At 37.2% G+C, this 18,261-nt stretch overlaps 1 protein-coding gene across 2 annotated transcripts in view; it reads right to left on the reverse strand.

The window, feature by feature from the left end:
* GXYLT1 (glucoside xylosyltransferase 1) overlaps window positions 1-18,261 on the reverse strand; it is a 28,625-nt gene that overhangs the window by 8,155 nt on the left and 2,209 nt on the right. Inside the window, exons 2-5 of one of the 2 annotated variants that reach the window (XM_059473306.1) lie at window positions 12,603-12,695; window positions 3,829-4,003; window positions 2,772-2,897; window positions 1,731-1,982 (exon numbers count right to left, since the gene is read on the reverse strand). In XM_059473306.1, the coding sequence (XP_059329289.1) occupies window positions 1,731-1,982; window positions 2,772-2,897; window positions 3,829-4,003; window positions 12,603-12,695 (646 nt within the window). The remainder of the gene's footprint in view (window positions 1-1,730; window positions 1,983-2,771; window positions 2,898-3,828; window positions 4,004-12,602; window positions 12,696-18,261) is intronic. The other variant, XM_059473307.1, reaches the window with a different exon arrangement.

The following is an 18,261-nucleotide window of genomic DNA, read 5'->3' on the forward strand; positions in this document are numbered from 1 at the left end:
GGATAAAAGATTACTTAATCCTGGAGCAGTACATGGAACTACAGGTTATTGCTACCCAGATGAACATTATAACCAGTGGCTAAAGTCTCTGGTTCTATTTTTTATTTATCCATCTTCTGGATCCTCCTGACTCTTAAAAATCAATGTGACAACAGAAGAAAGATGCTTAAAGGCCTCAAGGAGCTCAGCTTGTAATTTGGGCTACAATAGACAAAAAACCCACAGTTTTAAATCCATAGCACTGGAGGAATATCCTGGTCCAAAACTTTCACTTTAGATAAATGCTCTAGCTCTACAGTAGCATGCAAAAAGGTCTATGGGTATTTTTAAAAAGATAAATAAACTCCCAGAACTCCTTGAAGGATTTGTTGAGCCTCCTGAAAGAATATAAACAAATTCACACCTTCCCATAACACAGGGAAGCATTTTCTAGTTCTACAGTCTTTCACTGTAACAGTTAATGGGACACAACATGGAACTGGTTACCTGTGAGGTCCAAAAGCATCTGCAGTGTATTAGGACAGGTAGTAGGGGTATTAGGACAGTCCCTACCCCTCAATTTGGTCTACTTCTTTTCCAAAGGTTTGAGAATAGTCATTCCTTTGCTATCAGTCACAAGCAAAAGTCGTACACTCTCAGGCCCACTGTGTGTAGACTCAGATACACTAAGTTGTACTGAGAAGCCAAACCAGAATTCTGGCACAGAGTGAATAAAATACCAACTTTATCTTACTGTTTACCACACTGAAAATAAATCACTATACAGAAATGCACTGCCAGAGCTTAAGATATAAACTTCTTCTCCAATAAGTTTTCTTGGAGAAACTGCAGCCATGTACTACAGCTACTATAACTCTACTTTTAACTACAACTGAGATAATCCATTCTCCTTTTCTCTTAAATTCTCTGATTTTTTTTTCAAGAAAAATACATAGCAAAAATGCTAGGATGAAAGCTGCTTATCACACTGGAAATTGGGGAGAATTAATGTCTTCTGCAAATTTATATTGCTCCTCTTATGGATGCTTCTTCCAGAAGTTTTTGACTGCATGATTATTTTTCCCTAATCAAACTTCTCTTAAACAGAGATGTACTTTCCCCCAAGCATAATCACACAACACTGCTTTTGTACTTGTGCTTCAAGTATGTAAGAAAAAACTTCAAGTCTGAGAAGCAATGGCCATTTCTACTGCTGTGTGCATTGCTTCCATGCATGTAGTAGCAGCTGCTTTCATTAAAAACTTCTTTGTCTACAAAAACTAGGACTTCAAAGCAAACAAAAAGATACTTAAGGTGATAATCACCTGGCTACAATGTAAATGATCAAAATTTGGAAATCTTCTTTTCAACAACTTACTAAATGTTTTAGCACCACCTCCTGGTCATACAACCACACACATTTTACAAATTTACAATAACTGCTTTTCTGGGATGCCTGTAGTGAAGAAATAATGTGGGCATATGTATTGGCAAAAGTAATTTACAGCAAACTGTATCAAGTCAAAGGATCTCTCAGAACTATGAAAAAATAAATCAATCAAGCACACTTGAAATTCAAGTCTTACAGTGAATGATATTTAAAAAATAGATACTATTTTAAACACAGTGTACTTTCAGAGCATTATTAAAATTACAGAAAAAACATTTTGAAAAATACATATGAATATGAAACAGAAATAGAATTAAAAGATGGAAATTCACCAAAAATGCAATTGTAGCAACACACATACCTTGAAATATTTTCTTCTGATACGTGTCATATTCATTAGCATGACTCCAGAATTAATTCCAGTTACTCCATAATAGGGATGTCTAGCAAATCGATTATACCACCCAATACGAGGCTCTTCATGTTCTGGTGCCATTGCAGCAATTTGTGTGGAGTTGAATTTTCCCAGAAAAGACCAAATATCATCAACAGGCCTCAAAAACAAGATGTCAGTATCAACATACAGTAGTGAATCCACATTTTTGAGGATTAACTGTGAGGGAAAGAAATTTAAAACCAAAATTTTAAGTTTTAGTGAACTTCTCTTAATAAAACACAAAAAAGTTAAACAAATTTTTGTCATATGCAAATAAATTCACTTTACACTGACAGCTTGCAGTCAATAAATTTGTATCATTCCTTTTTCTCACATTTTAAAGAATTTCTGTAGAGGGAAATAATTTTCACATAGAACAGCATTGCAAAGGTACTCATTGTACATTTTATATGTCAAGGCTCCTTAGGAGTAGGTGGAGGCCAGGTGTACCCTAACAGGAGCTCCCCTCTGGCTCCTGCTCCCCCCTGCCCACAAGTGTTACGAGCCCTCCTTTGGGAGACAGCTGCCACGGCTCCATCCCCCCAGCCTGAAGCACGTCCTCTGAAGTGTCTTAGATGAGCACATGCACAAAACACTGGCAGCAAGAGCCCATTTCTTGTCTCCCTTCCCCTAGGACTTCTCAGACCCGTGCATACAGGAGACTTTCAAATGGAATGAGGAGATGAGGTGTGATAAATCCATCTCACCTCTGAGATGATGACATGACCTACACCTCTGTCTGAGGATACTGTGCCATAATGCATCAAGTGAGAAAAGGACTTTTATGCCATGGGGGACTAGTGCCACAGAACAATGTTAAATTCAGAGGACTTTTTTGGATGTCAAAACAGTAACTTTTAGGAGTAGTGGTAGTTCTTCATTTAAAACCAAACAGAAATCAGATTAACAAGGACATTGATGCTTCATAAACAGACTTCTGGACTGTCCTACTACAAAGTAACTTACTGGCAAAAATAGTCTTTGTGAAGCACATGGTTTAAACAATTTCTTCCATTCTGCTGCACTCTCAGATGGAAATGTTATTGGATATATTGTGTAATTAACTTTTCCTTCATAGGGGAATTCTTCAAGCTATGTGAAAATAAGAAATCACAAAAATTACTTCAATTCTATAACAAAAAAAATCAAATCACTAGTCAAATTGATACTTGAACACAAGTACAATGCCTCTTTTCTACAACAGAAATCCAAGAATTTGTCAGCTAATCAAAAGACTTGAACAAAAAGTGGCACCTACAAGCCACTGTGAAGAAAACACATCACATCAGATCCCATGCAAAAGGAAGAGGAAGCAAAATAAATTACTATTTATAAAAGTAAGTATATTAATTAACACTCTTCCTCTCTTAACTACTTACCATGGAACAAATATCAATGAAGTATTTCCAAATTTAATCTTACTCTATTTTTGCAACAGCTACTGTTTACATAACAGTGTATATAAATTAGCATGTGAAACATACTAAAGTCACAGTTGATATGACATTTTAAGCACAAAAATAGTAAAACCCTCCACAGTTATAGCTTCATCAGCTTCTACAAGTGCTACTCCAGTCATAATGTAATTTTAATTAACTGAAATTTACTAAAATTAGGCATAATCATATCTACCACACTCAAAAACAGGTGTTTCCATTTCTCTAAACAATAAAAGACTGACGCATCCTGTAAGCACAGAGACAAAAAAAAGACATCTATAATTTTTTCTTGTAAAGCCAACTCTAAATAAGCTCATACAAGGTAACTGGTTTGTGATCAGAACATTGGGCTTGTATTCTAACAGATTCAAGATGACAGATGAGAAAGTTTTGGTCTGTCTCTAGGAGAAACTCTGGTATCAGCAGTTGGCATTCTTACACATGAAAAAATTTCAAAGATCCCCATTCAACACTACAAATGCCTTAGACTCCCGCATTTCTGCCACTCTATCAAACGTAAAATTGCTGTATATTGTGCTACAAATTGTGCTACAATTTGATTGAATACATTTTTGAATACTTACTATGTCTTTGAAACTCTCATGCAACTGGTCCTCAGCAAAAATATGAAAATGGAGAGGTTTGATGCTGAAAATAATGGCTGATCTCAACATAGTAACAGTCTCCTCCAGTCTTTCACCACAGGCCACCACTGCTAGATGCATTTTCTCAGAAGGATGTGTTTTCGTATAATCATATCTGATACAAAAATATTTTTTCATTTGACATTATTTCTAGCACAGGCTTAAAGAAAAACTCTACTATTTACTGCAGTAAGTAATTAACAAAATACCCTTTACCACCATTAAACCAGCAAAGTATAACCCCACAGAACATGCTCATATGTATGCTTACATTTAACCTGAACCATTCTCATAATCACTCCCACCACCTGAGCCTACAAGGGAAAAAAAAAGGTCCAGAAGATCTATATACAAACATTTATTGTTTACAATCTTACTATTCATTACTAGCAAGGAAATTCATTAAAAGAGCTATGCTAAAAGAAAGACTACATGAAGTTACATTAAAATGTCAAAGGCTGACAGTAGATTAAGTCTATACTTGGGTTTTTCCCCCCTTCCTGCACTAAATACAGACATAGGAAAATAATGACAATTACAGCAGAGTTGAACTCAACAACAAAAGTGAGATAACATCTATTTCCAAGAAGTTCTGTTAAGAACATTTTTGACTGATCTAGGTTTTGTCCATTTTCTGTTCCAGTAAGTCCTTTTTTGTCAAACACACCCTTCAGCGCTTCACACACAGAAAGCTTTCTCCTGTCCTTCTGTCTTGCAGGAGTACAACGTGGGCTGGATGAGGGGGAAACAAACAGCTCACATGGCCTTGGGGGATGCCCTGGGGCTCCCAGTGCTCCTGGAAACCCCTCAGGTACACTGAGCACACACACTGCCCATGGCCTTGAGGCTAAATCACTGCAAGGAGTGGGGACTGGGAAATCTTTTATTCCTGAAGACACCTGTGCAACAGTTATCGTGAGATGTGCCTGGAATGTATCACACAGGGCACATTCTAAAGTTATTTCAATACTTCAGTACAATAGGCTAAAATTGTCATCAGGCAAATACCAGTAGCTTGGTGGCAAACAAAGTGGGTATACCAAAAATCTCCTGGATTTCACAGATTTAGAAAGAAAAGCTTTCAGAAAAGCTTTCAAAGCTTTTAAACACACATTAACTCAAAGCCCAAGTGGAAAACAATATTATGCACTTGAGCTGTTTGCAGAGACCATGGGAGGAAGGGGCTAATAGAACCAAAAGTATCTGAAGGTTTAAATTACAAGTTTAATGCCAAATTATGAACACAAAACCAATTCTGAAGTTAGAAAAGACTTTACTAAACTACTAACAATAGAGAAATGCCTGATAAATCACCCATTCTTAGAAACTTGTTGGAGACACTTCAAAAGAGAAATTACCAGATGTGATTCTTAGCATATAATCTCCGCTCAATTTATGCAACCATGTAAACACATACAAGTTTTCCTTTAAATTTACAATTGATAATATTCAAATATGCCTCTTTTCTTTAAGGCACAGAAAAGCTACACACATTATTTTTACTTCCACAAGGTAAAATATAAGCAAAGTTATCACTGTAACACTACTGAATTTGAATGCCATAAATAATTACTGCACTTAAAAAATATTGTAAGTTTTGAAAGAATTTATTGCCCTGGAAATAAAAAAAACTTGTTGTTTTTTTTTTTTCCCAAAAAAATTTAATTAGATTATGCAGCCAGTCTTAAGTCAAGGTCTGGAGCATTATTAAAAATCTCATGGATGAAAGACCTCATAGGTCAGATTTAGATCCAAAATAGGACACCTAAATGAAGATGCTAACCTCAACTGTGTCTGAAGCCTCATTAAAGCCAACAGAGATGAGCAGGTTATGGAGTATAGAGAATAATCCACCTTATTTCAAAGTGAACACCTAATGCTTGAATCAGCTTTCAACATAGGTATAGTGCCATTTAGTAAGTTCTAAAATATCCCACTTGATCTCCAGATGCCAAAAAGACTGAGTATTTCAAAGATCATTTTGTGTCTACTACTCCTAAAAAGATGTCTAGGATATCCAAGTGCTTCCTGATTAACAGCAACCACTCACATCTCAGCAGCTAAATGGCTGGTCACCTGGATCATCCTCTATGACCTTTCAATTTTAGTCACTGTTTAAGACCTAAGTGACGTAGACACCAATATGCAGACATCTATATTCAGATTATTTAATCTGCAGATTGAAACCTTTTATAAATCTTGAAGAAAAATCTGAAAATTAGTTTAGGTTAAGACACACAAAAAAAGAATCTTGAAATATAATCAAGACATGCCTATTCAGACCTTTATACATAAAGCTAATTTAAACATTACACCATGTAGTAAGTAGTAATGTAAAACATACAATGCAAGCTGAATATGATGAGGGTAGTTGAAACCCAAAAATAAGTACACTGCCACAGTGTGAAGAAGCTGCAAGCAGCAGATTAGCCTCATCACTAATCCACTGAAAAGGGAATTACAATAATTAAGCCCTGAAGTCATGAGAGCCTACAGTGATATTACAAGGTCATGTGATAAATAAGGGCAAAACCTACACAAACTGCATAGCTGAAAGCCAAGCTCCTGAACCACATGTAACACACAGCTTTCCATGAATAAAGTATGACAAAAATTGTGCTGAAGAAACTCTAAAATGCACAAAGATTCAAAGACTATAGTTTATTATTTCTACATCTAGCGACCTCTGTGAATAAAAGAACATTTTTAAGCCACACAACAAAAAACTGATTATGTTATAATGCTGTTACAGTCACTCTGCTCACACAACCTCTTCTGTAACTTTCAGACTTATTGAGTTCAATATTTTTAAATCTGTGCTTAAAAATTATTTCTTTAAATGCAAAAAGAAAAATGAGAAAGAGCTAACAAAAACTGAATTTCAGCTTATACCAAATGGGAAACAGCAAGACTCAGATCCATAAATTCACAACATAAAGCTTTATTCTGAAGCAGATGGAGCAAGAAGCCATTGGAAATAACAGGCCATCATTCCCTCTGTGGACTACACACTACAAAGGGAATGAGATATATTAGATCTCAGAAATGTATTAAAGCAGAAGGTAAGAGACTTCAGAAGTGTGGTCCTTACTCCAGACTCCATGAAAAGACATCCTTTAGTGATTATAAGCTGCATTTGACTTCCCTGCAAACAGACCACTGGGAACCACAGCCTCCCTTTTAGCAAGCAGGCCTCGGTGCTGCTCCTCTCCCTTTCATACACACCTCTGTTCACTCCCAGGGAGAAGTCCTATCCCCACCTTCACCCAGGAACACTATTTACTGAAACCCTCAGCTGCCAGCACCTTTCATTTCTTTCCTCTTCCTCATGTGAGAGGCAGTGTGAAGTGTAAATTGTTCAGCAGAGCTTATCAGCTTGAGCTCTGCAGCCTCACCTTCAATGTGAATGTGTTCCACCCACAAAGCCAATTATGTTTTTCATTATTTTTTTCACTTCCTTCTTCAATATTATATCTACATGGCTTCAGTTTTTCCACTGATTTTTTCCCAGATTTTCTGCCTTCAACTGTTCCCTTCTTTTCCCACCTCTGTAACCCTTCTCCCCGTCTTTCTTCCACTGCAGCTGCCTCCCCAGAAGCCAGGGAAAGGAAAACTGTGCTCATTTAGATAACTGGTCTGGTATCTGTCATGACCAAGTGATGCAAGATCTTTTCGCAATACATTTTTTTTTAGCAGTTCAGTTGCTGAGTTGACAATGAGCGAAATAAAATTTATTCTACAAGAATAGTAACTTGTCTGAAGCTAAACAGGTTTGGTATCAGGAATCACAGCTCTGGTATGAACCTTTAGTGAAAGTCAAATACAGGTTCTGAAAGGGTTAAGATGCTTTCAAAAGTGAGGAGATACTTTCAAAAAACTTCTTGAGAAGCAGAAAAACAAAAAATTTTTTTTTTTTTAATATGTACATTTCTAATTAATAATAGCTCCATCTTTTGATGTGGGAGAACCTAGTGGAAAAGCTGGAAAAAAGCAACAATAGAGTGAAATACAAACTGTATTATAGTAAGGATGTTGGATAGACTAACAAAGAAAACTTGAAAGATCTAATTTCTAAAAAAAAAATCCAATACTGTGGCAGTCCTCACTCCTGCAGTCCTGCAGGGAAAAAAAAAAAAACCTCTGGTAATTAAAATAGAAGAGAAAGAAGGTAGCTGTAATGTAGTAAAAGATACTGCGTAGGATGCCATGACAGCATTTGAGTCTTTAGGAAGAAATAAGAGAATTTAATTTTTGTGAGTATACTAATTACACATGAGGGGTAGGGACAGTAAAAATAAACAAAAGACTAGAGACAAACCTCTGCACATACTTCCATGAGTTTAGGAAACACATTTAAAACAATCCACTTTTGCCAATGTGAGTAAAAAACATGTATGTTAAAACATGCTACTCAGCAGCAGCAAAAGGCCAGGTACAAGCTTTGCCCTGAAGTATTTCTGTGCCATGTCCTTCATTCTATACTGATTAATTCTGCTGTTAACAACCTCTGAGAGAAGAACATAGGATATCCTCAGTGAATCTGCTGTAACAAGGTTTTCCAGAGCCTGTCTGTCAAGACACTGCCTTATATTTAAAGATGTTTACTATGACACATTGTATATTAAAGTAGCATTTCTGGGTCAATTACAGCTACGAAGCTGTAATTTGATAGTAGGCTACAGAGGTATGTTTTGACAAGTTATACTTTTCTAGAACCTTCACAGCATCCCAGCTGCATTTCCTGGGGAAAAAAAACCAACACAAATTTTGTTTGCACTAAAATACCCACCAGCTCCACAAAAAGCTTAGCTCTGTCCTTTAGAATTGACACAAGGAATTGCAGTAGAGGTCACCTTTATTTATATAAGGTAAAGTCCTCCTACTCTCACATAATACATGGAAAGCACAGGTGAGAGGGTACCAAAACCACAGGAATAGCCTGTATACAGTTCCATCTAATTTGGTGTAATAGAAGTGGTTTTCAGCATTAGCATAAAAAACACTAATTATATTCATTAAACTGTGCAGGGAAAGTATTTTCACATAATCAAACTGTATTATTTCAAAGCTGACACTACAATATACCTCAGAGAATCAAATGGTAGATATGTAAGTACAATACAGATGGCTTATTGCATCCTTTTTCCTTTTAATGCCCTGTTTGATCTAAATCAATCAACCACTAAGAAGCCTAACCTGGCAGCCTTTAGTCACCAGAAAAACAAAGCAAATAGACAGAGTAAGAAGGCAGCAAAGCTACACTGATTCAAATCCTGCTGTTAAACACTCCCACACTTATTACAAGTAGGATCAAGGTAACTACAGACATTATCTGGATTTGAAAGTGATGAAAATTCTTGTTTTTACTTAGCTTAACGTTCTACTACAGTACTGCAGGTAAAACATGTCATAATCAAGAGCTTATTTTGTAAAAGTACACTAATGATACCACAGCATATGATGTCCAAATGTAATCTACTCAATGCCAACTCAATTAGTAGATTAGGTCTGAAGCTACAATATATGAGTAATTTTTAATTCACTATAAAAATAGAATCCCCATTCTCCTATGAGCCTGCTAATTTAGGGAAATTCCTTTTTTCAGCACTATCTGAATTAATTTCAATATAGTCACACCACATGAAGCTCAATATACCCAAAAACTTAGTGAAACTTTCCACTTTAGCAAGCAACACAAGTTAAAACCCGCTTAGTTGCAACATCCAACAACTGAAATCAGCCTGGTCAGACAGCCATAGTAACGACCCCTAAGAACTTCTTCCTAGTCAGTCCCATTAGGAAACAAGCAGCCATACCAGCTAGACAATACTGAGCACCTTGAAAGGTGTACTAGATAAGAAAAGCATCATCTAGACCATGCAAAATCTGAGCCTCATGTTATCTCTATCAGCATTTTTAAAATTTTGATAAAATCTATACCACTGTACGCAAAAGCAATCTCATGCTTCCTCTGTCAAGGTGAAAGCTAACAAATACTCTGTGCCAGAATAAAGTTAATAATCAGATTGATGGTGAAAAAATGTGGGTGCAAAATAGCTACAAAATCCTTCCCACATACAGCAAAAGCAATTGATCTTACACTGACTAACCTGAAGATCCTTATTATTCCTTATTAGAACCAGCCCCTGTTCAGAAGTCATCAATTTCAAATGTTCTTCAACTATTGCATGACTCATACTGAAGTCTATATACACACATCTCTCAAAAATTTTCCAGATTCTTCTATATGTCTCCAACATTTCTATCACATATACTTGAATCTTAAAAAATCTATACATTGGTTTTCACTTAATACACTTAGAGCTACTTAAAGGAAATAATGTAGAAAGCTGCATTTCAAAAGTGTGTGTGCTAAGTTCTCTCAAGAGTAAACATATAATATATATAAAATATACAGGATATATTTTCCTGATATCCAGGAAAAAAAGCTAAATGGAATTACAAGTTAGAAACAGAGAGATAACAAGCTTTTTTTCAACAAAAATACTTAAAAATCCAAAAGTTCCCAGTGTTCTAAAAACTTAGTGGAAAATGGAAAGGAGACATTTTAATTTTGGGATAAATTAGAGCATCTCACTGAGGAATTCAACAAGCACTGAAGTCAGCACAGCATATGGGGATTAAGATATAACAATGCAGCTTAATGTAAAATGTTTAATCTGAACACCACACACCCTTTACTCATTTAAGATGCTTTTTTTCTTTCAATTTCAAAATGTATAAACCTGAAATTCTGCAAACCTTAGAGCTCACCATGAACCATGTTTCATCATGAAAGTGGGCTCACCCACTGAAGTCATAATCAATGCACACTTCAACAGAATTGTCCTCACAGCCACATATGGAATTCTTAATAGATTCATACAAGTTATAGCTAAAGGTATGTGTAAATAAACTGCATGGGATTTGTCCATTTCTGGTTCCAAGGTTCCACCTGCCTGAAGCCTGAATATCCAGAAAGGACATTTTCTGCTATTTTTGTGCATTACTTTGTATCCAGGGAGTTCTACAGGCTTAGTGGGGTCAGAAGACAGCAAGAACCTCCCTGGTCTCAACACTACAAGTGTAAGACTGGCCCAGATGTCCAAGGATTAAATGAAGCTTACAATCATATCCTGTCCCTCCACCTAGCATAAGCTAAGCCCCCTCACCCTCAATCACAACAGCATTTCATTTATCCCACTGGACTAAACTTCATAGAGCTAAACACCCACAACATAACCTATAAGGAAAAAAAACTTATTTCTGTCTATTCAGATAGCTGCATCTGCCTAACAAAAACATGTGCATCCCTATGGATTGACACAGTACGGATTGCTACCAATGGCAATGAGAAAAACTTAGCAGCCCCAAATTGCTGATGAAGTTCACTAACAGAATAAAAATCAATCTAAGTAACTTCTTTAAGGAATTTCTTGACTACCAATGAGTTTAAAAAGCACTGACAACACACAAGCAGAGACGAATAAGGGATCTAAAGGCTTTCCCACAATAATTTTCAAAAAAACAGTAAGTCTTGTGAAGCTAAGCTTTTCTTCCCCTTTGCTTTCCCAGAAATATTCAAGCTTCATGCTAACAACAAAAGATATCAAGATAAAAGATATCAAAGGATGATCAGCAAAATTTTAAATGTAAGAAAAACTGACTTACAACTTCAGTTATGTACTGAACTATGAAGGTTAGAGAACTGTCACAGACATCTTTTATGAAAAATCCTTTCCTTAGGATTTTTCCTCCTAAGAAGCTGGGAGGCCTCAGGAACAAAATGTAAACAATGGTTATCTGCTGCTGTGGAATGCAACAGGTGCATCTTTGATTGGCCCACGCTGGTTGTTTCTAATTAATGGCCAATCACAGTGAGATGGCCCGGACAGAGAGTCTGAGCCACAAGCCTTTGTTATAATTCTTTCCTATTCTATTCTTAGCTAGCCTTCTGATGAAATCCTTTCTTCTGTTCTTTTAGTATAGTTTTCATATAATATATATCATAAAATAATAAATCAAGCCTTCTGAAACATGGAGTCAGATCCTCGTCTCTTCCCTCATCCTAAGACCCCTGTGAACACTGTCACAGAGAACCACCTGACAAGTAGCTCACTACTTTTCAAGAAACCTGTGTAATGTGACAGCCTAAAACATCTGAGCCACCACGTCAAAACATTTAAACTTATTGTTAAAGATGCAGCATTAAGGCAGACAGTCTATTCTTTAACATACTTTGTTAAAGAACATTCAAAACTGTCTCTTCAATGCTTTTCAATGAAGTACCCTCCTTAAATTCTATATCATTTAACTTGAATTTTAAAAAATCCACATGTACTTACTAAGCATACAATTTTATTGCAAGTTATATCGTGGGTATTCATGTGCAGCAAATTTTATTTTTGGAAAATAATTTATCATTAACTTTTCAGAATATACTCAGACAGGCTTTTAACAGATGTTAGCAAGTTTCTATTTAACGAAGCAATATAACTGAAAAAAATCTACTCTTGGTAGTTACACTTGAGTCTACAATTCCAGAACATAATGTAACATGAAAAACCCCAGATAAAGGTAACCACAATATAAGCAGGTGAAACGCATGTGAAGCAATCAAGATATTTAGCTTTGCCACCTTGCTAAAGAGCCAAAAAACATCAGCTACATCTGTCTACAATCAAACAATAAAGTACTATTTAACAACATCCTACCTAAAAGCAGCTTCCCAAAAGCAGTTCATTCCACAAACATCAGAGGGCAGCATCCAATAGGAATTCCAGAAAGATACAGACAAATTCTTACACCTAACAGAATAAGACAAAAATAACCTATATGAATGTTACTGATTTTATGGCAAACTTAAATGGATAGTGTCCTAGCTCAAGCATAACTTGAACAGTTAATTAGATGGCAGAAAACAGGCCATGTAATGCAACTTGAATACAAAGGAAAAGGTATTAGAAGCCAGTCAGAATTTTTGAAAGGCAGAATGGTCCCATCCTATAGCCTTTCCTCTTCATGTATTTTCAGAATGAGAAAAACAGAGGGGCTGAGATTTTTGAGGCTCCTGCTATGTTCTAGGCTTAAATTAAGCCCACAGGTAATGAGTAAGGAGTGAATGGCAACTTACTGCTAGAAAGAACTTCACCTTTTCAATACCTTTGTTACTCAAAGCAGAGGAGCGACTGTAACTTTTCATTTTTGAGGTTAAACTGTCCATTTAACACAATCCCTATTCACCCATTACTCTAGTCAGTGCAAACATGCAAATCGGATTTTTAATAAAAAACAGGACTTAGCAGCACCAAGCAATTCCATTGTTTTGTAACAGCTGGTTAATGCAATACAGAAATAATCACAACATTTCACAAATTTTCTTTCTACATACTAAAATCAAGACCAATAATTTATTTACTAGTGCTACATTAACAGCTAAAAAAAAGCAGAGTTTACTACTTCATCATTACATTTTATGCAACAGCAATATAGGAAATATTTTTAAATAGAAACGAAAGTGTGTACATCAAAGGCTCTGGTGAGAAAATCAACATCAAGAATTATGATCTGAAATGAGTAAGCAGAATATTGTAAAGCAAGAGATACTCTCTTGCATGACCTTCTCTGCTTTGTGACCTGGTGACACAAAGGCAGTAGTGTTTATTCTCCTTTGAAAGTTAGTATCTGTGAATGAAAGACATGTGCAAGAAAACCGACACAAAAGCTGCTGATTTTCATCAGCAGTATTTAAGGACTATAGCTCAGAACTCTACTGAAAGTTGGCTTTGCAAGTTTGAAATTAATCAGTACCATCTTGGGTAGCATAATCTGAAACCTGTGAAGGCCAATGTTTTGCAAATACCAGACAATAATAGCCGAATGTAGCATCAAAGAATGTCAATATTAGTAATTTCTGCTTTTTGTAACACTTGAGAAAAACGATCTGATAAACAAAACACAGCATTTCACAAAGCCTCGTTTAAATGCTGTGGGGGATGGTGCAGTTCTTTGCTAGATCACAGGAAATCCTTGTATTCTGTAGATAAATGTGTTCACAAGAATTTTCGATTTAATTTTATTTCATGACTTAAGAATGCTCTCCACAAATAAATACCCAGGTACAAAAATGGAAATATAGACTGCAACTCTATTTCAGGGATATCTGCACTGCTCTTTACCAGAGTATAAAACCACAAGTTCCCTCTGACAGATTCTTCTTTGCATTATTCTTTGTGGCTTCTGTAGTTTTATAAAAACTCTAAGGCACATAAGGTCTTCAACTTATGTGAAGAACAATCTTTATGATCTCTACTACTAGCTTTTTGAAGTAACTGTTTCTCATTACTTTTAAGATAAATTAATAGACAATCTCTCCAAAAGAGTTTTGTGGTTTGGAAGACTATACGCTATTATTACAGGCGATTCCTCTTTCACTTGTCAACAAGAGTTTTCTTAGCTGCCTTGAATATTACCCTACCCAAACTACTAAGGCAAGAGGCAAACCTGAAGTAATGGCTGTCACTTCTCTGACACATTAGGCCTTTCAAACATTCCATTTAGCACAAGATTATCAGCCTTGGGTTTGATTCATAAACTGCATATTTAAAACAAAAGTGTTACTAGGATACGTATGCATGCAATTTACCTAATGTTAGCTCAAGACATTGTCCTGTCAACAGCAATCTCCCTCAGTTGGCCACATGCTACCATATTCCCCAAAGGTTTTTCATTTAAAGGATTAAGATACTGGAATAATTGGACAACATTTTCTTCTTGTCATTCACATTAAGATCATTTAAAATGCCACTGATTAAGTTATTTTTTTACTTGAAATGAAATTTGATGAAAGCTTGGGCTACAAACAATTGCTTTATACAGCCAGGGAGTTGCATTATACCTGTCTACAAACAGGTACAGTCATTGTTACCTCAGAGAGGTTACTAGTCAGACAGGAATAGTCACCTTCAGTACTACGGAGGAATATTTTGCTCACATCTATTATTGTTACATGATTAAAGGCCAGTCCCCACAAATAGAAAGCAGAAAATTATGTAAGGTGAAACAAACTAAACAAGGCACATGGAGTATCCCAACACAGCCCCAATTCAAAGGGCAGAGAGAGCCCATGAACCAGGCAGATGATCCAGGCACCAGCCTAGGTAACAGGAGAGACTCTCCAGGCCAGTTTACCAACTGCCTAATGGGGTTACTGCCTGAAAGGGTGTAGGATGCATTGTGGGATCAAAGGTGGGCTGGGGAGGAAGGAAAATGCAAAAAACAGAGAGATGATAAGAGGTTCCAGTCACATGTGAAGAGTTCGGTTTTCCTGGGTGTGGGAATGGCTCCATCCCACGTGCACATGCAGAGGTCAGAGCGGCTGCAGGTGAGAAGATGGCCACAGGTCCAAGGGCCCACGAGCCTGCAGAGCCAGGGACTGGAGACACGTGCGCACCGCGCGTGGGTGGGCGCATGGCACCAGCCACCAGAGCAGCCTGCAAGCAGGGCAAGGGCTGGGAGCCAGGTGTCAGACAGGCCCTAAGACTGAGCCAGACTGCAGGGAACAGCAAGTCTGAGCTACTGAAAGAACCTCTCTCATAGCCATAAGATGAGGCTGGGTCTGAGGCATGGCAACTGGAAGCACCAGAAAGTCTGAGCTGGCTACCTGGCGTTTGAGAAGTGACTAATGTGGTCAGGACCAGCTATCCATAAGACTCCCTTTCATGAGGCAATCCTGTGGGCAGCTGCCACAAAACTAAGGCCTGGAAAGGTCCAGCACATTCACCTGTACAGGTGTCTGCACATCCAAGAGGGTGTGAGTACCAGAAACTGAATTGGGTCTGCAAGCCTCAAGGATTCACACGCTCAGGTCAGCAGCAGTGGAGGCCAGAGGATCAGGAATCTGTTCCTGGGTGGACCAGGTGTCTAAGGCCAGTTACTGGAGGAATCCACCTTACATACATTGATGTATTTTTCATTAAAACCTTTCACCCTGATCAGTCAGAGAAGGGAACAGGATCAGGATGCTTGTTTGTGGTTGTGCAAGCACTGTTTCCTGTGTGCTGATCTCTGTGGCCAGCCATGTGTGTTTGCACTAAGAGCCTATAATCCCACTGGAATAAATGCTCCACTTTGCTACTGCCTGAATATCCAGGAACATGGAAATGCAGCAGCCTTGCTTCCATCACACTACTGGTCTGGACAATTCCTAACACATACCACTGTCAAAAATATAAAAAAGAAGAAATATGAAGTTGCAAAATTCACTGGTGTCATAGAGAAGCATTCTCAGTGATCTGCTTGCCAATTCAAAGCATCTCTTCCTTAAGCAACCAGCCACTTCTTAACTACCTTTATCAGTTAATCTAGCTTCAACATCCCTGGGTAGCAGAAATTTTATTATTGCAGACATAGAAAAGGTGTCTATTGTGACCTGAAAACTTTTTAGAATGAAAGGACAATTTCAAATTAGTTTGTGAAATACATAGCAGTGCATAAATTGCAGTCATGAAGACTGAGGCCCTGTGCTCAGGCAAGTCAAGTTTTAACCATAAGAAATCCCTCAACAATCAGTGGTAACCTCCTTTTTTTAATGGAGATCATTGTTGTTAGAAACACTTTTCAATCCATGTGGCATATTTGTACTACTGTAACTCCACAGCAACTTAGCAGAATGTCCAAATGGTGAGGGGTGCAGCCCTGATGACTACGTTCCTGTCAAAATTCCTTTCATTAACAACCTAAGTTCTATCAACTTCATGAACCAACCAACAGACAGACTCATGTCTCTCCTACAGCACAGCCCACAAGTGCAGCAAAACAGGAAGGATGCATTTCCTTCCTGCTCATAATCACACAGGAGTAAAAACTGGGATGATAAATGCTTAATTCAACTCTAAAACGCACTAAGAATTTCTAATTCTCCTCAAGAGCTTTTCTGAACATTTGCAGCAATGCCACAAATTTGTTATGACATATTTAGTCATAGAAGCAATGGCTTTATTAGATAGGAGATAGTCAATGCAATGCTAGATGTCTGATACCTCAACTTTTAAACTGGAAAAATCTTGATAATGTTTCATTGCTTCACAACATTCCTATGCAAATAATATTTGCTGGTCAAATGCTTGCCAAATTCAGCAGTTTTTAAACGAAGTTTCAACTTCAAATCATTGAACATTTAATCCTTTTAAGTTTACTTCATATTTTGAAGTGCTTTGACAGGTTCTGGACCAATTCTTAAAATATTCTTAAAATAAGAATGGCTGAGAAGCAAAGTGGTGAAACTGCTGGTTAAGCTCTGACACTGATGAACAGCTGTGTACAGGCCAAGGAAAGATCCAGCTACCTGTTATAACCACCCTCCACTGCTAAGCCTGTGGATATACCTTCTGCCCTTTTCCATGCACTGGAATCCACTTAACTCTCCCTCTGCCAGAACAGTTAGAGAGCAAGAGACTCGTACAATCAAACAAAATATTGCCTTTGAGGGAGTCAACAGCTCCTCCCAGTTTTGTATCATCTGCAAACTTGCTTAGTATCCCTTCCAGTCCTGCATCCAAGGCATTTATGAAGATGTTCAGCTATTAAATTCTTAAAGTGTTCTTCAGTTGTTTATATCAAGTCTCAAGATACAAGCCTTCAGTCTCCAGGCCTCTTGTTCCTCAGGATAGAGTAGTGTTTGAAACAAGCAGCTCCTTACTAAACTGATTACCCAATAAATTCCTGTGAATTATTATGCTTATTGGAGGACCCTGCCTCAACCTTTAATTCTAGTTTCAATATGGTACTTCCTTTTAAGTTATTTTCTTCTTAAACATGTCTCCACCATTGCTAAATTCTTCCAGATGTAGTATTCCAAAGCCTTATTTGATACTTGAAGTTTTCTTGTTTGCATGTTTCCAAAAACCAACAGAAAATTCAATGTCTTCCTTTCCTATCCCAGAGCATGATCGAGCTCTTTCTGCCCTTGTGGAATATACCAAACTGGACTATTCAGGCAAAGAAAACACTTCTTGGCTAAAGAAAACAGACAAACACTGCTGAGTGTATAAATGCCTTCAGATGATAGATTTGCTTTGCTGAACTGTATTTTAAAGCCATCAGTGAACACAGCTGAAGCAACTCACTTATGAAAGTTACTATTAATGCATGCAAAATGTTAAACTTCAAGGACTAGAAGGTGATCTAAATGCAATTTACTCTGTAAGGTTATGCACCCTTCAGGATATCACATGATCACCAGACAGTCAGAAGTGGCCATTTGATATGTGGGCCATAGTGCTCGGTCAGTCTCTACTGGAGAAGTAGCTGATGTATAAAAACTGAAAAACACCAATACATTCAGCAAGATGTGTGTATCACTTATGATAGTGA

Source organism: Ammospiza nelsoni, chromosome 5 (genome assembly GCF_027579445.1).
Source record: "Ammospiza nelsoni isolate bAmmNel1 chromosome 5, bAmmNel1.pri, whole genome shotgun sequence".
In the NCBI taxonomy this organism is placed as follows: Eukaryota; Metazoa; Chordata; class Aves; order Passeriformes; family Passerellidae; genus Ammospiza; species Ammospiza nelsoni.